General features: G+C 28.1%; 1 protein-coding gene across 3 annotated transcripts in view; it reads left to right on the top strand.

Moving 5' to 3' along the window:
* LOC107452079 (carnitine O-palmitoyltransferase 1, liver isoform) overlaps positions 1-24,835 on the top strand; it is a 54,891-nt gene that overhangs the window by 14,725 nt on the left and 15,331 nt on the right. For all 3 annotated transcript variants that reach the window (XM_071179860.2, XM_071179859.2, XM_043049332.3), the window contains exons 2-11: positions 4,300-4,438; positions 7,474-7,628; positions 11,430-11,552; positions 11,967-12,178; positions 13,650-13,735; positions 14,711-14,815; positions 15,905-16,036; positions 20,411-20,459; positions 20,542-20,671; positions 22,646-22,785. In XM_071179860.2, the coding sequence (XP_071035961.2) occupies positions 4,308-4,438; positions 7,474-7,628; positions 11,430-11,552; positions 11,967-12,178; positions 13,650-13,735; positions 14,711-14,815; positions 15,905-16,036; positions 20,411-20,459; positions 20,542-20,671; positions 22,646-22,785 (1,263 nt within the window). In that variant the 5' untranslated portion in view covers positions 4,300-4,307. The remainder of the gene's footprint in view (positions 1-4,299; positions 4,439-7,473; positions 7,629-11,429; positions 11,553-11,966; positions 12,179-13,649; positions 13,736-14,710; positions 14,816-15,904; positions 16,037-20,410; positions 20,460-20,541; positions 20,672-22,645; positions 22,786-24,835) is intronic.

The raw sequence follows: 24,835 nt of genomic DNA, 5'->3' as shown, positions 1-24,835 counted from the left end.
ATCATTGTACTATAAAAATTTCTAATTCCCTTTGAATTTTATGTTACTAATATAAGAAGATTAATATTAATTGTTTTCTAATTTGAACTTTGATTATAGTGAAAGAAATGAGACATGATTTTCGTTAAGATTGCTTTTTTTTTAAGAAAAAGTTTTATTGTTATTGAAGTGTGATGTGTAATAGGTTGTAATTCTAAAATAAATAAGATTGTTTACATTGAATTGTGAGATAATATTCATTTTATTTAATAAGAATTTAAATTTTACAAACCTTTAATAATCCAGCATTTTCCAGTTCATAATATTTCAGTTTCTTTTCTGTTAAAAGAAGTTTATTAACGATATTTGTAGGGTTCACATCAGCTATGAAAACTTAGTAGTCCAATAGGACCAATTAGGCATTCATTTAATGGTCCAAAAGCGTAGAAAAAAAAAGTAAAACTTTACAATTATATATTTCATGTTATGGTATACACATCAAAAATTATTAATTGCCATCTATAACACCCTAAAACTAATTAGGTTTAATACTCCATAATGATTGAAAATTAATAGTTATTAAAACTAAGTGAAAAAAAGTTAAAATAATAATAGTAAATAGATTCAACATAGAAATTATAATGCTGAGACCAAATAAATAAATAAGTTAGGAAAACAGCGAGAGTAAGAAATAAAAAAAGTGTTAGATTAAAAATTTACTATCTAAAAATTCTAAAATTAAATGAAGCAGGGCTGATTGTGCTCCGAAAAAAATCCAGATTTCCGGATTTTTCGCTAACAGTGATCCGGAAGTTTCCGGAGATCGAAGGTCCAGACTTTTAAAAAAAATATTGATCACAGAATTTCCGGAAATCAAATTTTCAAAGGTGGAACTTAAAAACGCAGTTTATTTGTTTGTAAGGGAGAGCCAGATACTTTATAAGCTTATATTCATGATTAATATTTATTTTTTTATCAGTAAATAGTTATTATAATCATAAACTCAAGAAAGAAAGACATATTTGTAAATTTTTATTACTTCTCCAGGTCATCATAGGTATGTGTAAATGGTATAGGTATGTGTAACTCAAGAAATTTTCCGGAATTTTGACTTGGGCTCACAATCACCCCTGATGAAGTCAATTCTAAAAAGGCAATAAATATTATTTTATTGATGAACTGTACTGACAGTACATTAATGCAAAACATGTAAATTTGAAATTTCAACATTTAAATTTAAAATTTTTTGTACGAGACACTTTCCATTATTCCATTTGAATATCACTCATTTGAAATCTATACCACAGATAGAACAATAAAATTAGATCAATGAATTATTTTAACTGTCTAGAATTTGATGCAGGAAACTATTTTTCATTATTATCTTAAAGCATATATCTAAGAAACAAATTTGTCACCCATGCCTTTGACTTTAGTGATTGTTGTAGAACATTTGACGCCATACTGGCGTTAACTCTATACAGTGTTCCCTTGCCACTTTGCGCTTCATGTTTTGCGGCTTCAGTGCTTCACAGGTTTTTCCAAAATGTTCATTAAAAATTAAAAAATACAACCATGTCGCCAGCCACATTGCGGAAAGGAGCGTTGTTTCATGTTGATGCGAAAGAGAGAAGTATCCCTGCATGTCAAACAAAGAGATGAGTTGACTCTGAGTACATATACCACGGGCTCTCATATATATTCCTAAAACTTCTACGAGTCAAGTGAGAGCATCTCCTCCATCACCAACACAAGACACTTCGCCTCTCTCAGAAAGCAATGTTGATTAATGTTTATTACTGTATAAGGTTTTGTAATTAACCTTATTAATTAGCACTGACACGTTTGAGTAAATACGTATACTGTTGTAATTTTTGTTTTTAATGTGTAAAGTATAAATACTGTTTACATATTTAAAACATTAGTGTACCCGCATACGCGAAAATTCCTAGGGGCAAATCCTACTTCGCGGTTTTTCAGCTTTCACGGAAGGTTCTGGTCCCCATTAACCGCGAAAGACGAGTTATCACTGTATATATGTGTTTGAAGTACTAATTATATAAATTGTTCTATAAAATATTTTAAATAAGTTATGCTGACATAGTATGCAAATTAATGTTTACTAAGTGTTTAGTTTATCTGCTTGATTTTTGAATCGTTCAATTTTTACTATAATAGCATATTTTATTCACTTTGATAATAAAATTAGCATTGATGTGTATAATAATTTACTAAATAGGAATATGCTTCCTTTATTGGATATAATATAGAGATCTATTTCTAGAAAAGCAGATTCACTAATTGATATTAAGGCCCAAATGAATTGAAAAATACAACAGACATTTTTAATTAGTAGCTGTTATATTTTTATTTCTTACATTTAAATTAATTAGTTCCTGTTTTATTTTGAATTCCAGCAAGTTTGGTAGCTTTTCCAACATTATTCATCATTTAAGAGAGAACTGATATTATATTTGTATCTGACTCTTACACTGATAGCTGCAGACATGTTGTTTATTGTAAAAAAATGTTTTAAATTTTTTTTTTTGGAAAATTGAAATTGAATTGGTTTTTCTATCGGGTTGTTCAATTCTGCTATGTGTTGTACATTGAAGGAGTACTAGTAAACAGAAAGTTGCCTGCAGAAATTTTCTCAGGGATAGGAGAGGGGGTGCAACAAGGGAAAATATTTATTAAAATACTATTCATTAAAATACCATTCCAAAAATCATGTATAATTTTTTTGTCAATGAAAAATAATTTTATGTGTGGGCATCAATAATTTTCCTAAAATTTTTTAATTTAATATAAAACCTGCTAAACCAACAAATTTTGAGAAAAAAAAATATTTTTAACAACATTTAAATTTAAAAACTAAAGAAATCATGTTCTATTGAAATATATTATTAAATTAATGAATTATGTTATGAGGATAAGAAAAGAAACAGTGAGTATAAGTGTTCTATACTTTTTTTTGTTAATGAAGTAGTTTTGGGTTACAACTTCCAATTAATGAAAAATTTTAGTTAATTATATTTAGTATTTAAATTGTAAAATGCAACTTTTATCCCCAATTTGCAAACCAGAGTAAATTCTTTATCACATGTAACAAACATTATTTATATTTATTTAAAAAAAAAAACATTATTGCAAATTATATATTTTTTCATTCATTGGATATCCAACAGGGTGCCAGTGCATCCTCTTGACTTCCTTTGCTGGCATCCTGGGTAAACTGTATCATGATGGTTATCAGGGATACTGCAACGGGGAGATCTTCTAATATCTCCATCTTCTGGGTGTACTGCTAATTGGTGTAGGGGAATGTTGTTTATATTTGTCTTCTCCTTATGTTCACACTTTTCTGTGATAAAAATAAAAACATGTAAATATTTATTCTATTTTTAATATGCATTTATAAATTTTTATTTTGGATACTATCCGAAGCGGAAGATATGTATGACTAATATTTAAATATTGACAATACATATTTTGTGTTAGAATTTTTTTTTTTTTTTTAATAGTAGCTTGTTTAAAATGTTACCTTTCTATTTTTTTTTTAAGAAAAAATGTTGATGGATGAAAAAAGTCAAGAGCAACTTTCATTGTGTTTTTTTTAATTTTATTTTTTTCCTTTATTATTTTATAAAAATTAGAAGTTGAATAATTTTTTTTCATTTAAGTTTTGATGAAAGGATATTGAGTGAAAGCAGTATGGGAATATTTTATTCATGTTACTCTTCTTCTTTTTATTTTTAAAAACATTCTTGGCATTTCTTTTTTATTTCACAAGCGAGATGATGCTTAAGTTTATTTAGAAACTGTTGTAATATGTTATTCATGTTAATTTTTCCTATTTTTCTTGAAAAAAATAATTTATTTACAGTTTTATAAAATTGTTGTTATGCTGTAATTGCTCTAAGTGTTATTTGCTCATTGTTCGATTTCTTTTATGTAAATATAAAAGAAGTTTTATGAGGTAAAGTGTATTAGCAATAAAAATTTATTATCTTAAACCTTGCAAAACTGAAAGATTCTAAACTCACACTGTATTAATTTCAAAAATTCTATTACTAAAAGTTAAAAATAATTAAATTAATGTTACTTTTATCTAGTTTTAATCTTTAGTTTAAATCACGATTTCTTGGTAGTTATGAGTGCATTAAAACATTAATATTTTTTTCAATTTTGAAACCTTTTTTTTAATTTCATCTCACAAGAGATTTTTGTTTTTGTAGCCTATTTAAAATAAAGTACTTATGTGATAACCTTTCATTCTGTCGTCTTTGTTTTATCAATTTTTCTTTGTCTTATTTTCAGTCTGCATTATGGCAGAAGCACGTATTGCTGTGGCAGAACCCAGGGTAAATACCATCGATGAAATAGCAGCTCCTGAATCTTACAAAGAAATTTTCAAAACTGTAAGAAGCACTGTAACAAAGAGATATTATAAAGTGAGGTTAGTATTTTTTTTATGAAAATACCTTACATGCATCTAGATTTTAATTTATCATGACATTTTACTTTTAATCCTCCACGTGGGAATCCGAGGGATATTAAGATATCTGTGAGAAGTACCAAAGGTCTTCTAAAAAGCTGTTCCAAGGATATGTTTCAGCTGAATCCAACTCAGGTTTTTAGCCTATATTATAATGGCTAATAGTGAGACAAAATCTAGAGAAGATTTGTGTACTGAAGTCTGTACTCAAGTTGTATCTTAAGGGTATTAAGATATCTGTGAGAAGTACCAAAGGTCTTCTGAAAAGCTGTTCCAAGGATATGTTTCAGCTGAATCCAACCCAGGCTTTTATCCTATATTATAATGACTAATAGTGAGACAAACTCTAGAGAAGATTTGTGTGCTGAAGTCTGTACTCAAGTTGTATCTTAAGGATATTAAGATATATGGGAGAAGTACCAAAGATCTTCTAAAAGTTTTAAGTATTGATAACGTAACAAACAAACAATGACAATTACAATAACAGTGTAATAACAGACACAGTTAAAAGGAACACAATTAAAAACTTAATCATGAAAATAAAGAAGAAAAAAAACTACAGCTGATAAATTCAAAATTTTTTTAATGTAAAAACTTACAAAATGGTGCCCTATAACATGAAGAAAAAAAAAATTCATTTCATATTTTCTGAGAAAGGGTGGGTGCTAAATAAAAAAGTGAACACCCTAACTAACTTATCATTAAATAACCGGATTTTCATATACTAGAACTCAATCTTAATGGGTGCAAACCCAAATTTTAAATGCGCTAATTAATTAGTGAAAACGATATTCTACAAAATCTGACACAAAACAATTATTATAATTATGAAATCAGACACAAAACATAATTTTTCTAAACAAATCTATGTTATTTCCGTGGATTTGGAGTCTTGACTGTTAGTTAGCTGCAATTTGAAAACTATGGTCAGGGTCACAAAAGTTTAGGCAAGAAGACAGTCCAAAGTTTGGAACTCTTAATGTTGATTTCACTTTTCTGTGTATTTCGTTAAATTGTGAGAGATGTTTAATTTTAAGGGAATCAAAAGATTTTTTTACACAGTTATAAAATTCGTGAATCTAAAGATAATTTCATATAATAACAATTTTTATTATCATTAATTATTTTCGCTTAAAGAAGTCTAAACATTCAAAATTTTACACCATTCTTAGTTTTAAATTACAAAATACAAAATTTGACCGTAATAGATCGAATAGTTTCTAAGTTAGCAAATTCCAAAAAGCTGTATGTTTAAAACTTGATTTCGTGAGAACTATTCATCCAATTTCATTTAAATTTTGTATTTTGTCATAATTATCAATGTAATTCCTTACAATTCAAATTCATTTCATTAGATAAAATAAATTATAATGGTTATTACTTTACATGGAATTATATTGGATTTTATAATTGTATACAAAAGCCTTTTCGATTTTCTTATCAATTTCTCGAGAAATATGCAAAAGGTAAAATTAACATGAAGCGGTCCAAACTTTTAACTGCTTTCCTGCATAAATTATTGGGACCACATTTTCCAGATTGGGGCTTTCTGCCCTTTTCATATTTCATAGGTCAGAATACCAAGTCTGTTGAAAAAGATTAAAGAAATCTGTTTATTATGAAAACATACTTCTTAGTGTCTGATTTCATAACTTAAAATGTAGTCAGCATTAATTAATTAACATATTTAAGGTTAAGTCCTTGAACTATTAAGAATTTGAAAATCCGATCATTAGATTAGATCAAAAGTTATTCTTAGCATTAATTTTTAATTTTGCTCACAGTATATCAAATTTGACCATTTACTATGAGCTGGATTAGAACACCTGACTCCTCTTATAAATAAATTATTTATTTAGTCTAAATTAAAATTAAGCTTATATAAGAAAATATGTTGACTTTTTTCCACATTAATTTTGAAGCTGATGAAATTTTTCTATTAACACTTAATAAAAATAAATTGTTACTTTCTATGTCAGTCGTAAAGTTTTTCAAGAATCTCTGGGGGATTCTTTCTTCTTTTTATGGTCTCATTGCATTATTGAGACTTAGAAAAGATAATTACTTTTAAAATCAAACTAAGTATCCTTGAACATGAAATGAACAAAGCACACACTGAGTCAAGATCAAGTTACACTCTAAAATCTGTTTAAGTTTTTATAAATGTTCGACTTTCTAGCACAGGTGGAAAATTAGTAACTGATGTAGCTCCTTATCATGTAATTAGTTTAAAAAAGTTTGTCAATCAAAGAACCTCTCTCTTTTATTAACCCTTCTCACTTTTTTCTAAGTCTCCAGAAAGAAAGACAATTTAAAAAGTTTCAAACTTATCTTATCTTCAACAATATTTAGAGAAATAGTATTTTTTGCTGAAAAATGGCAAAAGTATATGGGGCAATTATCAGTCCCCAAGATGTTTCAGAGATGCTTTGATTTAGACATGTTAGTGTAGAAAATCAATTTGTTATGCTTGTTTACATGAAGTTTCTTCCCTACTCTATTTTTGTATTTCAGGTCTATTCACTAATTATATATGTTGTCTGTTATAAAAAAAGCATTGGTCATTTTGTGTTGAGATACCAGCTGTACACAACATTCTTTCTCATTTCTCCGGAAATGAAATATAACACAATAGCAATTTAGTTTAAAGCATGATCATGTGTAAGATCTTATAATCAAATAAATATAGAAATTTTCAAATTCAAATAAATATGGAAATTTTCAAATTCAAATAAATATAGAAGTGTAAAAAAATAATTATAGAAATTCTTTTTTTCATTGGTGCTCTCTATTGCCATTCGCACGTACTTAGTTTGCTTAATGGTTAATTTGGCCCTGGTTTTTGGAACAATTCTGTTGCCAAATCCTAAACCATGTCTGAGGTTTCTTTTTGAAACTTTAAATTTTTATAAGGAACTTTTGAACAAATTTTATTGTTGCAATTGCAGTGATTTTGTCTTATAAATGTGCTAATTATGAAATTTTTTTGTTTTTAGAAATTTAATCTACAACGGAGTGTGGCCAGCTTCTCTATCCAATGTCAGAATAACAGTCTTCACTTGTCTTCTGTTAATGATTATTGAACCTCATATAACATTACCTATAAACACATTTTTATGGAATATTGCTCATATTTTGCATATTCCAAAAGGTATGTTAAATGGATTTAATTAATATAGATTAATATTCATGTGAAATGAATTTCATAATGGGAATTTTTTATATATATATATCATATAATGTCAATATATATATATATATATATATATCAGGGCTTGAAAAAACTCAGAAATTTTACCAGTCCCCGAGGTCGGCTTGTCCAACAATGCACCCGTCCTCCGTTGAAACTAACCCGTCGCTTTTAAATAAATAAAAATATAATTTTCTCCTATTTATTACAAACATTTATATAAATTGCGCAATGAATTAGTCGTTACTAGGATTACATTATACAGTAATAAAAGAAATACTAGGTTACTAATAGTAACCTACTATTTCTTTTATGAAATAATTTGAATAACAAGGGTCAAGTTATCTGGAATGTCAAGTTATCCGAGGGTACTGCATATTTTAAATGAATCAAATATGACGTTTGCCAGTTCCACAATCAAGCCAATGATTTACAGAGGTTTCTGAACAGAAATCTGAAAGGGGTTTTTCATTTAGGTAGATGTTCATAATTGCTTTTAAAGCTTCGTGTTTAAAACCAGTACGTATTGTGTTTCTTTGTAGGTTTATTGCTGCAAAGCCCCTTTCAACCGCTGCAGTACTCCCAGACAGAGAAAACGTCAATATATGCACAGTATGTTGCTGTATTGTGGGTCATTTTGCTGTCTTGTAACTTACAAGACTCTTGTAAGATAAAAAAAATTGAAAATGTATCACGAACATTAACGGGAAAATGGCTGTCCGCACGGACGTCGGATTCGAGAAATTCCTTGTCCGCGGAGAATTTTTGACCGTCGAGGACGGGCGGACGGGCTGTTTTTCGAGCCCTGATATATATATATATATATATATATATATAACAGTGAAACCTTTGAAAGTTGATCACTGTTTTGATGACCAACGTAGACAAGTGTAGTGTTGCTACAACTCTCTTTCCTTTTTATGACTATCAGTGAGCCTATTTCTGCCCAAACTGTCTGACTGTTTTAGATAGCCTCTCTGTAAATAAATTAAGCAGTTTTGGTCTGCCAATTTTTGTGTAAGGGTTGAAAACCTGTGAAGAGGGGCAGGAGAGAGGTGAGGAAGAGAGGGGGAGGACTGGACTAGCTGCTAGAAGAAGAGGAGAAAAAGATTTTTGGTAGAAAATTCTGAGGAATAAAGATACATCTACCCTGAAAGAATGGCTGCAACAGGACTGAACAATTAAGATATATCCAGCGAATAATATCCTGCCACTTACAAATAGTTCATCAGCTCCTCAACATTTTTAAGCACATGTGCATGATAAGTGACTTTAGATTTTATTAACTCCAGCAGTGATTCCCTTTTCTTAAAGATTCTTCAAATCTGTTTGTCACATGTTGATATAATATAATTTGTATAGTATAATTTAATATAGTATATAGTATAATTTGTAATGATCTTATTTTATTATGCCACATGGTCAAATTTATTTTCATGAGCAAATCTTGATAATTGAGTTGATCATCATTAAAATTGCTTCATTTAATTCTATCCCTTGTGATCATTATTTCTGGACAGATATTTTTTTTCTTACTTTATTTGTATGTGTTGGTGATAATTTGGGATAGGCCTTAGTTGTAAAAATGCATTAGTACTAAATTGTAACAATTGTCCCACTATACTTTACCCAAATTGTCACCACATGTATTTTGGTGCCGTGACCAGGATAATAGGTCTGGCAATTATTTGTGTTAAATATAATTTCCAAGTTTGTAGATTAATATATTTAAATATTATTTTCACATTCATTTGGCTATTGAGGGAATAAGTTTATTATAAATTTTTTGGACCATGTGGTAAATATTTGTTAAACCTAATTCAGTGCACACATATATAATTTAACAGTGTCATTAGTTGGTTCTATTATCTATTTTTAAGCAAAAAAAAAAAAAAAAAAAAATATGGCTGAAGGTTTGAAATCCCCATTTTTGTTGTCTTTGATCCCCACCTTAAATGATCAAAATTATAATGATTTTTTTGAATCCTTGGAAACCACAGCAAAATTAGCTGAATGGACAAAGGAACAACTATTGGTTATAACAAAATTAAAAATGTTGAGGAGCTGATGAACTATTTGTAAGTGGCAGGATATTATTCGCTGGATATATCTTAATTGTTCAGTCCTGTTGCAGCCATTCTTTCCGGGTAGATGTATCTTTATTCCTCAGAATTTTCTACCAAAAATCTTTTTCTCCTCTTCTTCTAGCAGCTAGTCCAGTCCTTCCCCTCTCTTCCTCACCTCTCTCCTGCCCCTCTTCACAGGTTTTCAACCCTTACACAAAAATTGGCAGACCAAAACTGCTTAATTTATTTACAGAGAGGCTATCTAAAACAGTCAGACAGTTTGGGCAGAAATAGGCTCACTGATAGTCATAAAAAGGAAAGAGAGTTGTAGCAACACTACACAAGTGGTCAACTTAAACAGTCTTTTTTTTTTAATAGGATATATCATTGCTTATGCATGTTATTCTTACGTTCTTTTTATAATTACAAATCAAAATATCGAATTAAATTTTTTTAAACTTGACTTTAAAATTTTATTCAAGAAATATCCTATACATCTTAAGAAATGAGAATAATTACAACAGGAATTATTATTTGTTACATAAATTTAACATGAAATAATATTTCGCTTTTGCATGATATAGTAACTGGACCAAAGGACAGAATTTACCGTACTAAGTGCTGAAAGCAAAGGGTTAAACTGATTAGTTAAAAATGCAAATGCATATTTTATTAGTGATGTATGCCAGTTATTTACTATAAATAATGTCTTACCCACTGTGGCTCGAAAATAGAACTCTCATCTCCCAAAGACGTGACCTAGGTTTGAATCTGAGAATCAGTTGGTCAATACAAATTCTGCTCCCAGCTCGCACATGGCACAGTGCTGATGTAAAATATCCTCGGTGGTAGACAGATCATGGGTTATAATGCACTTGTTGTCAGGTTAACTGTGGGAGGTTTTCATGCATTTTCTCTCCTTATAAAGTAAATGCGGGTTTGTTCCATCAAAAGGTCCTCCACGAAGGCTAATTTGTCCCAATGTTTGATACAGGAGCTCGTTTGTCTTCTGGATTGGGTTCAAAATTATAAGACTCCAGAGTTGAAAATTGATAATTTTAAAGTCAGAATTGGCTTGGCTGTTTAATGCCAGTTATAAAATAAAACATAAATAATGTCTTAAAATATCAGTACAGAAGGAGATATGAAGTTAGGATATTTAGTATTATATTCAATGCAACATTTAATCTTTATTTAGCTATGTTTACAAAAATATTTGTTACAAAAATCATCTCTCGTCCTTACTGTTGCTTATATAATAAAAACCTTAACAAGAACAATAGAAAAGGAATGAATAAAATTGTTAAAAATATATATAAGCATAGTTAATTGCTCTCTCGTGTAATTAACAATTGAAAGGATTTCGGTTAGAGATATTTTAATAATAATTCATCAATTCAGTGAAATTCTAATGTATAACAGAGTAGAAAATTTCATTGAAATGTTTTTTTTTTTTTGGTCAACTTATAAAGGGTTTATTTTAGATTTGCACATTAGATTCATTAACTTAATGTATTTCAGTAGTCGACATACAAAATAGACAGGTGTTAAGGTTACAAGAGAATGAATGGGATAAATTCAGTACTTGATAAAAAAAAGGTTAGCTTGACAGATTTCACAGTAGAGCAATATTTTTTTTAGTTTTAATGAAATTTATAAGAGTTTATATTATTTATTTTCGTAATTTATTTTTTAGGCTTACCTCGTACTCTTCAAGCTCTTATTGTTTCAAGTATAATTGGGATTTTTGCATTTATATTTTTAATGATACTAAGACAAAGTTTCCTGAGGCTCCTATTATCTTACAGAGGATGGATGTGTAAGTATCTTAGTATAAGATTTAAACTAAGATATAGCAGCATTGTGCTATCTTTTTTGTCATCTTTATATATCTTAACATATTACTTGAGTATCGGTTTTCATTAGAAGCTTAAAATTAACTTAAATTTATTTTTTGTAAAAAATTAGCTACTTTGAAAATTAGATTTATTAAAGAAGTATCATTTTGGTGTATAAGTCTATTCTGCTGTATTCTGTTCAAAAATAGTTTGTGAAAAGTAATATCAAAAATTTTTAAATTCTTCATTTATTGTAATTGAAAATTAGCTTTAATAAGTTTACTTTGATTCTGCATTTCCTTGTTATTTATTGTTTTTTAGAACTAATTTTTCGATAAATTTTTTTAAATTCACAGATTTTTGAGTTTGCAATGAATAATACATATATATTTTAGATGAAAATCCTCGTAGTCATACAATAGCAACAACTCTGTGGTGCGGAGCTGTGAAACTCCTCAGTGGTTATAAGCCATCTCTTTACAGTTGCCAAAGATCTTTGCCTAGGTTGCCAGTACCTCCTGTTAAAGACACACTGAATAGGCTTTATGAATCACTAAAACCTCTCTGTACTGATGAAGAATTAAAGGAAATTCAACAAAAAGGAAAGGTAGTGTAAATAATTGCTTATTTTATACTTTTTAAAAACAATACTTTATGCAAATGCTTCTTTTTATTTAGTTACATATTTATATTTCTCAACTGGCAAGCTACTCAAGAATATACTTTGTTGGGAAACTTGATATTGTCAAATATTGCTTTTGATTTTAATTACAATTAAAATTATATTTTCATCAGGAATTTTCTTTTTTATAACTCCCAATTGCTAGTAATCTTCAAATAAATCTAATTTTATATCTTATTTTAACTGACTATTGTGGCTCAATTTATAGCAATATTTTAAATATTCATCTGTTTTCATTAGCAGCATGCAGTTTAGTCTTTATAGTTTTTTCCAAAGCCAATTATTCAACATACATTTGTTGATGAAAGTTATTGGATCGCAGAATTTAAATGTGCAGATGATGATGATACTGCTTTAGCAAAGTATAAGTAGCCAGTGTATTATTAGGGCTTTCTTGTTGCTTTTCGTAATCTAGTGGTAACAGTCTAATAACAATGTAAATATGTCTTCTATATGGGAATTGAATGATTTTTAATACAAAGCAGTAGTTGGCGCAAAACACATCAGGCATAGTGTTTAAAATATTGAAATAAAATTCCACATTCCTCTTCACAGTTTCACACATATGTGAAAAATAATATTCTTTTAGACATAATTTACCTGTGTGTGCAATGTGCTTGCCATTCAAATGATTAGAACTGGAGTTATGTGTGTCGAGTGTTAAGAGATAATTAACAATGTTAATTGTACAACATGTGTTCCAGTGGAGAGAACAACATAATTTTGTTTCATTGGCTATGCCATTTTGAGTACCTATACTTGCCTGGCACCATTAACATCCATGTCTTCTTGGGATAGTTAACATATTGGTGGGGCTATAGATGACTGGAAAAAAGTGGCTCGGTCATATAAGTCGCTCTTGAATATGGGTTTATGCTCCAGTTTGAGTGCAGTGCATGCTCCACAAAGTTATGGAGTAAAGTTGTCAACTCTTCAAGAGTTGATGGCGGTGCATTTTTAACTGTTTGGGCTGCTTTTTCACGTCTTCATGCAAAAGTGAATATATCATTGAAACAATATGGCTTTTTACGTGCAGCTTTTCAGGGAATACATGTATTCTAACAAGGATGAGAATGCTGTTTGATGCAAGCCCGAATTGTTCACAGTAGGCTTTAAAAGCTATCTAGGCAATTCCAATGAGATATTTCACCACGTGGATCACAGAGTTTAATATCAGTGTATATCTTACAGTTTAAAAAACCAGATGGTGCACTGGCTGAAAGATTCTTTTGAATAGTGTGCCTTGAGCAATGGTCTTAATATTTTGTTGTTAAAAATCTGCAAAACCAAATTATCTACATTTTAAGTAGTAGATTAATAAGAGTTGAATGCTGCTCTTAATTAATTTTTATAATGTCTTGAATAACTTACATTTTAATCTCTTTTTTTACTATAGGAGTTTGAAAATACCTTGGCCCATAAGTTGCAAAATATATTGCTTCTGAAGTCGTGGTTTTGTCAGAATTATGTAAGTGACTGGTGGTAAGTATTATTTTATGTGCAATTCTTTACATTAGCTACTTGAATTAATTTACTTAGTCTGATATGTTGAAAATTTAGTTAGGTTTAAAGCATTCAGTCTAATTTCTTATCAAAGAATAAAATGATCATCTTATAATTATAGCCATTTGAATTTCTGCCATATTATAGCCATTTGAATTTCTGTTAGCCTTAAGCTCAATTTGAATGTGATCTGGTTGCATTTTTGCAGAGCAATCAAGTTTACCCCGTCCCCCCCTAACCTTTCTTCAACTTATTCTGTTTTATTCTGTTTAAGAGGGAATTTTTTGTACAGATTTGTGCAAGTATTTTCACAGATAAAATATTAAAATTTCAATATTCATTATTTAATGAGAAGCAAAATATTAAGAGCTGAAGAAAAGAAATTAAAGACTAAACAAATCAAGAATCATCCTTCTGTTTATTTGCATTTCATGCAAGACATATTATTAGATATAATTTTTTTTTCAATTTTACTTTACTTGTGTACTTGTAAATGCAAATTGAAAATTATAAATTTGGAAATGTAATTTTAAATGTGATGTTTTAAATTCAATGAATGAACTTTTCAATTTTACTTCTTTTTATAGAGTAAAAAATATTGCCTTTATTAACTAGATATAATAATTTGTATTGTTGCAATATGTCTACTTTTAAGACTAATGTATTTTATGTTTAATACTATAGGGAGAAATATGCCTATCTAATGAGCAGGAGTCCCCTTCCACTATATTTTTGAGCCACTATTTTCCACTATTCCACTATATTACAAAATATAATTTTCCACTATTCCACTATATTACAAAATGTGATGTTTCAAATTCAATGAATGAACTTTTCAATTTTATTGCAACTGATAGAGTAAAAAATATTGTCTATATTAACTAGATATATTAATTTATATTGTTGAAATATGTTTACTTTTGAGACTAATGTTTATTATGTTTAATACTATAGGGAGAAATATGCCTATCTAATGAGCAGGAGCCCCCTTCCAAATAATAGTAATTATTATTGCTGTGATGAATGCTACTGGACTCCTACAGATAAACAAGTGTCACGGTGAGTTTGTAACAGCTAACAATATGAATTTTTTAATTAATTTCTTTTAATTAATTTTTCAGTTAACTTTTTAATTTTTGTTTAATTAATTTTTCGATCGATTCTGACTAACTAAAGATCGATTATCGATTCTGACTAACTAAAAAAATTTAAATAAAATAAAATACTCTTAAAACTGATCATGTTCAATCAAATTAAAAAAACAACTTTGTTTTAAAGGTTTTAGTTGTTAAATTTCCAGTCATAATATTTATAAACCTTAAGTTCATTTCTTAGGAAAAAAAGAATAAATTTGATCAGTAATCTGATCAATGAGCTGTTGCCATCGAGAAATATTTTGGTACTAATAATAACATTGATCTCAGTTGACTTAACAGTTGTGAGATTTCTGTGATGTTTTAAAAATACAGACTAGAGCATATGGAAACTAAACTTCAATCTTAACTGAATATCAGATAATGTCTTAATAATACCCTGCAATTTAATTAACATCTAATGAAACAATTGTAAAGTCAACTGTATGAAATTAATGTTAATACATATTCGGAAAAATGTGTACAACTTTATAAAATAATATAAACTTCAGTGATAAAGAGATAACAAAACCTTAAAATGGAAAGATCATTAATTTCAGGGATGACCAAAAAAATTAAAATAAAATTTTTTCTTTTTATTTACTGATCAAAGTTCTGATAAAATTTATTAATAATGCTAATGCTTAATATCAACTAGAAACAATACTATATTATAACTGAAATACTTAATATTTCTTAATAAAATTATAAAATTATTATTACATGCTTACCACTAAATAAAAAATTAATAATTATGCTTAATAACTGTACTTTCATAATGTTTACTTTATTTTAATAACAAATATATATTTAAATATTCATTTGCATTCTTGATAAAATAAGGGAAGAAATCTGCTAAAATAAATTTTCTAAATGTCTTTCATTAAGTTCATGTTGACTCAAAAGTGTGACCCTAATTTTCACTGTATTTTACATGATTGTATTTTGTTTTTTTTCAAACTTCATATATTAGGATATAATACATTTCATAAAATGATTTGTAATTTTGTTTTAGGACTGCATCATTAATTTATGGTCTTTGTTCCTTCAAAAGACTAATTGACCGAGAAGAACTTGAACCTCTTGTAATTCGAAATACAATTCCTATATGTATGGCTCAGTATGAGAAACTGCTAGGAACTGTAAGGTACATGTTCAATATCTTCATTTAAATTGGTTTCTTAAAATTCAATTGTTTCGTTCTTTTTAACCAAAATAAATATTTCGGGCTAGCACTTGGCATAGTTTGTTTAATTAGAAATATTTTAAATCGGAAATGTGATTTTTTTTAATGGTTAAATGTGCTGTATTTTTTCTCTTTTCATTTTTTGAAACTTTTAATATTTAAAATATTTTGTAGCCATTTTTTTTCTTTCCATTTACTGATTTTAAGTTGCTTTTTAAGACAGTTGATAATGGTTTTATTGCTCAAATTAATTACTTATAAACTAACTATATCAAAGTGGAATTTTCTATTATTGCAGTTTTAAACATTTCTGTTGTTTAAAATATAAAACTGCTAGTATATTTTGTACGTCATGACTAAATAATGCTTATTTTATCCATTTAAAATTATGGCTATGAAATAAGGGAAAAGTTATTTTGTTGTACAGCAGTCTTCAGCAATTGACTTTTTTTCTTCAAATTACGAAATTCAGTGAAATGGAAAGTAAATTAAGTGTTAGACAAACCATAAAACTGTCCATCATATCCAAGTGCTTGGTATCATCAAAGACTTAATATTTCAGATTTAAATTTTGATCTAAATTTTACCTTAGTGTAAATTACATATGGGTACAATTAGCCACAAAATCAGGGAGAGGAATTCTGCAAGGTTTTGTTAAAGACTGACAATAAAATAATTGTAACTTTCTTCTTCTTCCATCAGCATGACAGCTTAATACAGGCCAGAGCCATCCTAACCAGTCGTCTCCATCTGGCTTGATCAGACACTAGGTTTCACCATTTATTGATTTTCATGGTTTTCAGATCTTTTTCAACAGTTCTTTTATTGAGAACTCTTAGCTTATGTATAAAGAAAGGATAAAAATCTAGTAATAAATAAAAAAGCTTTTAGGTATGGTATTGTTTTCAAACTTATCTACTTTTTAGATAGTTGCTATTGCTACCCTCTCATATGCCCCCCCTATACTCTTTGTTGATTCATTCCTGGTTCCCAAAGTGTATTATAATTACTTCACACTGTTATCATGAAGTATTATGAAGGCAATACATATTTTTTAATTCTTAACGACTTTTTTTGAAAATTGTTCTAATCAGGAATTTAGCAAGTGAAGATTTAAAAGGAACACCATTTATTGAGAATAACTTAGGGTAGCATACGCTAATTGATTCATTTACTGTGTTTAACTTTCCTATAAATCGAAGATTTAAGTTAGTAATTGAGATAAAACATTTAAAGAAAAACAAGTAATTTTGGAAGTTTTTTTAATAATTTTTATTTTTTTATTAAATGGTTTTCTTTACCTGTTAGGTTTTTTGTTTGCTTTTTATAATTTTTTGAAAATGAGTATTGTTTTCAAATTGAAAATTCACAAGCTTCCTTTTTATGACCAATTTTATTTTTTTGAAAAAGCTCTCACATTTAATCTATTTTTTAACATGATTTCCATTCTCACAGAATTCTGCTGTTTGGTTTAAATTTCTCCATATGGGGCCGTCTTGTACCCACATGCTGGCACCCGATTTCTTAATCTTTTTCTTGCTCACAGAGGGGCCAACTATTCTAGTTTATCTTTATTACGGTTGAGTAAGAAACATTACATTTTTTGAGAATTTTTGTTTAAAATAGTTATTTTAACCCTCTATTATCAAGAGTTTTGAAAGACATTTTTAGAGAGTTTTAGTTTACATTAGACAGTTTTGAAACATTAAATTTTTTGAGAATTTTTGTTTAAAATAGTTATTTCCCCCCTCTATTATCAAGAGTTTTGAAATTTTCGTTTGCGCCAAATCAATGATAATTTTTTTCTACTCCTTAAACAATTCTAAAAACAATTATAAAAAAAAAGGCAAAAATTATTTACTAGAAACAAAAAATTAAAAAAAGTAAGGAATCCTATCTATTCCATTTTTAATAAGCTATTCTGAAACTTAATCTTCTCACTTAAAAAGCAAAAGAATAAATTTGAAATGCTGTGAAAACTTATTTTTTAGTCATTCAAAGGTAGGATGATAAAAAAGCAACAGAGGCTAGTTTTAATTTAACGAAAAGTTCAACCATGTGTTCCAAGTAATCAATTAAATTTTATAATGAAGTATAAAATTTCAGAGTTTTATAAATTTTAATTTAGTATCTTTATCTAGGTGTTCCTTTTATTTTAGTAAGTTCATGCATAATTTTATTATTGTGCTTATAAGCAGGAGTAGAAATTAGAATATTTAGTTGTTGGTTTGCAGGACCAGTTACCAAAAGATATTAATAGTTGGTACTCATTTTCACTGCTCTCTTGTCTCTCTTTTTTTTAAAAAAAGTTAATTAAGGGAATTTAAAGGAAAAACTATACAGCGAATGTGCAATGTCAGAATCGGAGTGAAATATGCATTTTTGTGCTAAAAACTTGAAACCAAAAATCAAAACACCGTAGTATTCCTTTACATTGATTTGCTGGTCTATAAATTGGAGTCCTGATTAGGCTTTCACAGCACACACTGGTCTGACTTTAAATTTCTACAGTTTCACATTTTTTTTGTTGCATTATTTAAATGAAGGACAGAGTAATGTATTCATATTAAGTAGGATTTTTAACTGACAAAGACATATTCAAACATGGCCAATTTTTTTGGCTATCTAACAACTGCAGGCTTTAAATTTGCTTTTGCCAAAGTAGTTGCAAAATTTCAAAACAGAACTTAATTAAAAAATTAGTTTCCAATTTTTTATAAATCTACATTTACTTATAGGATAACTGCTATTGAAGTAATAAAAAATAAAATTTTAAAGAAGTTTTGTGCAAAATTTGAAAATAACTACAGTTATGCAAATTTAGTTTTTAAGATGTCTGATATGCTTGCCATCATAATATAGCTCAGAAGAATAACATAATTCTCTTAAACTTGCTGCACTGTTGAGAAATCAATGTTTTTTTTATATCTACATAAAAATGCTGCTTTTTTAAATTTTCACTATAAAGAAATGAGCAACAATAAAGAGAGTGAACATTTAAAGAAATTCTAAACATGCCCTGCAATCAACCTCAAGTTTTAATTGAATTTTGCTGATGGTTTTAAGGTTATTAAGTTTTATCCTCATGCACCTCAGTAATTGTCATCAAGTTGTTAAGTTTTATCCTCATGCACCTCAGTAATTGTCATCAAGTTGTTAAGTTTTATTCTCATACTGCTCAGTAATTGTCATCAATTTGTTAAGTTTTATTCTCATACTGCTCAGTAATTGTCATCAATTTGTTAAGTTTTATTCTCATACTGCTCAGTAGTAATTGTTATCAAGTTGTTAAGTTTTATTCTCATACAGCTCTGTAATCGTCATCAAGTTGAAAATTTCTTTTTGAGTGATGTTTGTTTTACCACCTGTTTTAAATTGTACAATCGTTTCAACACAAACAGTAAATTTATCAATTTCGGCTCTAATTTCTAAAAATCAGGCTCCCAGACCTGCCAACTCTCCTGTTTTTAGCAGGAGTCTCCTGCTTTTGCCTCAAATCTTCGCCCTCAGGCCTTCAGGGTGTTTTCTCCTGCTTTTTTCTATTTAGTGCAAGATAGAGGAAAAAAAACAACAATTTGTGCCTTCCCAACTTGTGCTTCAGATCATGCTGGGCATTTATTTAGAAAAAATTTTCCCCATAGCAACATCACTAAAAATTATGGTGAGTGTGAACCAAAACAGCAGCAATAACCAATGAAATGGCAAAATCGGAGATATCTTGGACACCATTAGGCAAAATGTTTTTTCACTTTCTATAGATGCCAGTTTTTTTTTTTAAATAATACTAAATCAGCAACATCTGCAGTTTTAAAACAGTAGCAGTTAAAAAAAAATTAAGAAATGCATTTATAAAGTATTGTATTCATTATTGACATATTTTGTTAGTTTTGAACTTCTTCCTAAATTTGAAAAAATCAAAAGATATGTTTTAATATAATTCTATAGAACCTTATATTTTATAGTAAGAACACGTATCTTTATTAGTCAGTGTCAGAATCTTATTGTGGTCTATTTTATGTAATGTAAATAATATATTTTGAAATAAACTTCTTGCAGGAAGTGTGAATCATTTGAATAATTGAGTGAATAATTTTCAATATTGCACTATGTCGTGATACAGAAAGAGTCTCCTGCTTTTTTATTTTCTAAGGTTGGCAGGTCTGGGCTCCTAAAATCATGATTAAGTTATCAGTAGGATTGCAAATTGCAATTTAAAATTTATTTATATAAATTATTCACATTAAAAAATCAAATTTGTTGTGAACTGCCACTGTTTATTTGTTAAAAATTGTTCATAATTAGTAATAACTAACCAATATATTTATTTTTCTTTAGAATTCCTGGTGAAAATAATGACACTATTCTACACACTGAAGATTCAAAGGTAAACCATTTATCAAGCTTGTTATGTCTATTTATGTAATAGCAATATTTAGTAACAATAATTTTATAAAATTTTTTTATAGCATATCATTGTTATTGTGAAAGGAATATATTATAAACTTGAAGTTTTTGATTCCAAAAATCAAATTTTGGCTCCTACAACATTAGAAGAGCAACTCAATTGGATTGTGAAAGATGCTGAGAAACAATCAGGTTGTTTATCATAAATTTCAAAATTTTGTAACTGTAATCAAGTATTGATAACAGATTTTTATCAACTGAAATATTCGAAGGTAAAACATTTAAGTTTTCACCATTTTAGAAAGAGTGCATCATACAAATACTCAATATTTTTAAAGCTTTTATAGAATTTTTACTCGAAAAGAAAAAAACAATCAAACTGTTATACTTTTTGGATATATAATTCAATGCTGTAGATTTTTATGTACTTAAATTTTTAAAAATGCTAGTGGGCTGCGCCCCCTGCTCACTAACGCTCGCAAACCACCGAAAATTGCTACACAATCTTATATGGTTTGCTTCGCAAACCAAGCTCGCTTTGCTCGCTGCTAACTCAGGTACATTGCAAATGCACAAAATTCTAAGAATTCAAAACAATCATTCAAATCCATATATAAACTTTTTTTTTTTTTTTAAATTACATCTTTTTAGTAAATACTAAGTCATTAAAATAAATTTGAATTCAAATAAATGACATGTAATTCGTTAAACCTATTAGAAATGTGCTATAGTATAAAATCTTAAGATAAAATTTCTAAAACTGATATCTCTTTAAAAAGGTTAAAATTTTGGCTATAATTAAGTCTATTAAAAATTGAAATAAGAGAATTGCAATGGAAAAATCTGCATAAACAAAACATTATTTTTTTAAAAAATAATAACCACGACCGATTTAGAACTTTGTTAAAAACATAAGTATAAGTCTTAGAATAAATTCGTGATAAAACAAATAAATTCGTGATATAAATAAAAAATCGTCAAATTAATTCGTAACGTATAAATTCGTGAAAAAAAGCGCTTTCGACAAAATACTAAAATAGAGATCTATCAACAAAGACTACTCACTTCTGCCTAGCTTAATAGTATGAGATTGGTTATTTCAGTTCTCTCTGGTTTTTTCAGTTTCCGTTTTTAAAAGCGCTATATGTTGAGCCACCTCAGTAGATTTGGCATGTGACATTATTAGCGGCAATCATTGGTTGATTTTCTAGCTTTGCCATTCGGGGAGTTGTAATGTTACTTTTTTTGTCCCCGTGTAAGAGAAAATATATATAGATACTATGTTTAAAAAAAATGATTTTTAGGCATTTTATTTTTATTATATTTTAAATAAACTTTTTTTTGAAAGATTTTAAAATTATGGTTGCATTAATTTTATTATCGGACTAGGCTTATATGTAATTGTATTTTTTGTTCTACAGAGATTATTGTGAAGTTCGTTGATATTAATACATAAATTTGATTTTAGTGATTAAATTTTGCAGATTTTTCTAAATTATTTTTAGAATTAGTAAAATCTAATTAGTTCTGAATCTTTAGATTTTAAAACTTAAAAATTTTTCTTTTTAAATTTCTTTTTTTATTTAACAATTATATGGAGAGTAACAATTGAAATTTTAATGTATAAAAAGTTTGTATGCATTACTTTTGCTATAATGCTTTATTTTCAACCTCATTGGATTATTCATGTAATAATTTTTTTATTTACAATAAATTCATTGATTTAATTAATTGTTTTTTTTTTAACAAGGTGTAGAGTAGAGTGGAAACTGTACAAAAAAAATAGCAATTATTTGTTGCACTTTTGATGGCTTCTTTTATATGATTCTAGAATAAAATATTTTCTTTTTATTTTGATTTACTTATAATTGAATTTAAATAAGTTGTCATAGATAAAAATGGTTACATTCTGATGAAAGTTTGAGTAAATGGATCAATTTTAGGAACTTTGAATAATCTTAGGAAGTTATAATATGATTTTAATAAAACAAAGCCTCATAATTTTTTTTTTTTTTAAAAACCATTAGTGTTTGTTTATTTGGTAGTTGATCTTTTTAAAGTATTTATTTTTAATTCTGTAGTTAAAAATAGTTTTTTTTTTCTATTTTGTAATAAGTATAAAACTAATCCATTGGTTTCTAAAACTAATCCCTATTTTTATTTCAGAGTCATATTCTGAAGCTGAAAAATCTATTGCTGCTCTAACTGCTTTAAAAAGAAGTCAATGGGCGACTATACGAAAAAGTCATTTGAGTTCAGGAGTGAATAGAGATAGTCGAAGAGCAGTTGAAAAAGCAATTTTCTGTGTAAGCAATCTTTTTCTATATTCTTTAGACACTGAGTTTAGTTTTTTTTTTAGCTACTAAATAGTGTTATTCTGTGCTGTATGGTACCGATTTCTATTTATTTTAATATTTTTTTATGAAATGTTGTATTCTTTTCTAATATTGTAATTCTGAATGTAATATTGTAATTCTGAATGTAATTTTCTAATATTGTATTGTAATTCCTTATTTTTTTTAAAAAGTAAATAAGTTTTAATTGCTGAAATAATATGCACATTTATAAAATGAGTGTCGTGGCTTCAATTCTTACATTCAGAGCTACATATATTTAAAATATATTGCAAACTTTTTTTTTAATATTAAATTATAAGTTAGTAATTCATTTATTTAGTCATGACACCTGTTTTTGTTACAGTTTTTTACTTCAATCTTTATTTACCCAAATTATTTATAAAACATTACTTATTTTTGTTAGATTAATTATATACATTAGTTACGTTAAAAAATATTAGGTTCGGAATTGTAGCACTGTAAGCATACTTCAACTCAGGCTGTTATATTTGTAATTAAGAAGTTGTGTCTGAAATTTAAAACATGCTTTGTTATAGAGTTATCAAATTGATTAATCAAACTGATTGTTGATTATCCCTAAATTGATTTGGTACTTCTGAATTTATTTTTTATTTTTTTCAAAATTAAAATAGTTACATGGCACGATGCTGTGGAATCATGATACTGCAATCATGATACTGTGTTTGGACACTCTCTTGTATATAATGTTTAAAATTATGTTTGAATGCCAAATTAATAACATGTCTATATTTTAATAAACCTGATTTATTTATTTTCTTACAAACTATTCTGAAAGATTCGACTTTATAACTTATTTCCTGTCTTATTTGATGTATGCATTTTTAAAACATTTTTCTTCACAGATTTCCAAGTTTCAATAATTAAGATTCTCATATGATGCTTTAAATTTAGGGCATTATAAATTTCTTTATATTTTTTGAAAACTTAATTTAGCATTTTAGATAACACTAGGTATATAACATTAACACTATGCATTTTATTTTATTTTATAACCGTCGTTGAACAGCCGACCCAATTTCATGGGTTTACGGGTAATTACGGGTAATTTTGAACCAATCCAGAAGACAAGGAAACTCCTGGATCAGTACCCCCAGAGGTATTGATTTGTTGTGGGAACATGGAGGACTTTGAGACTCGACAGATTTAACGTGCATCAGTCACCATTTACTACACGAGGAGTCTTCGGCCGGCGAGGATCGAACCCACGACCTCTTGGATATGGGCCCAGCGCCCTAACGACCAGGCTATCCCGGCCCAACACTATGCATTTAACTTTTTTAAAAGGATATTTATTTGCAATATTTATAATTTTTCAAGAGAATTTCAGTTGTATAGTATTATGTTAGTGATACAGTGCCTGCCGCTAATAAAATCACCGGATAATAAAATCAGCCGCTCTATAAAATCAAATCGGCAAGAACCGAATTGTTACAATATTAATACATGTTAAAAACATCCTTTAATAAAATTAATGCCGCCGCTTTTTTAAATCAAAATTTTCACTACATAATAAATCAAAAGTGCAATATTTCAGTTTTTTTTCGTTCTTATTTATAAAATTTTATTTTTCTGAAGTTTAAAGATTTTTTTAGAAGAAGCAACAGTTACTCACAAACCTGTGAGACAGGTGTGGTTAGCACTTTCCTGCGATATACATAGTGTAAGAGTTAAGGAAAAATGTGGGTGGTAGGCAGCGAATTCATAGAAATCAATTTATCAGTGTTATTTCCTTGACTTGAATGAAGTTTGGAGAAACATTTCTCACTCAACGGGGGGTCGAATTCTTATCTTACTTTTTATTGAATAAACCTTAGAGGGGAGAGAAGTTTCTTTTGTTATCTATCTTAACAGAGAACATGAATAGATTTCCAAAAACTGTCTGTGCTCATGTTCCATATTATTTAAGCCATTTGAGTAAATTATAGTTAGAGTTAGAGCACATATCATTTTTAAGTTCGTTTGATGTTCAATTTTATCA

Source organism: Parasteatoda tepidariorum, chromosome 1, assembly GCF_982258835.1.
Source record: "Parasteatoda tepidariorum strain Cologne lab strain chromosome 1, Ptep-v5.0, whole genome shotgun sequence".
Taxonomy (NCBI): domain Eukaryota; kingdom Metazoa; phylum Arthropoda; class Arachnida; order Araneae; family Theridiidae; genus Parasteatoda; species Parasteatoda tepidariorum.
Note: the sequence above shows the minus strand (reverse complement) of the source record. Positions and strands in the feature narration are given on the sequence as shown.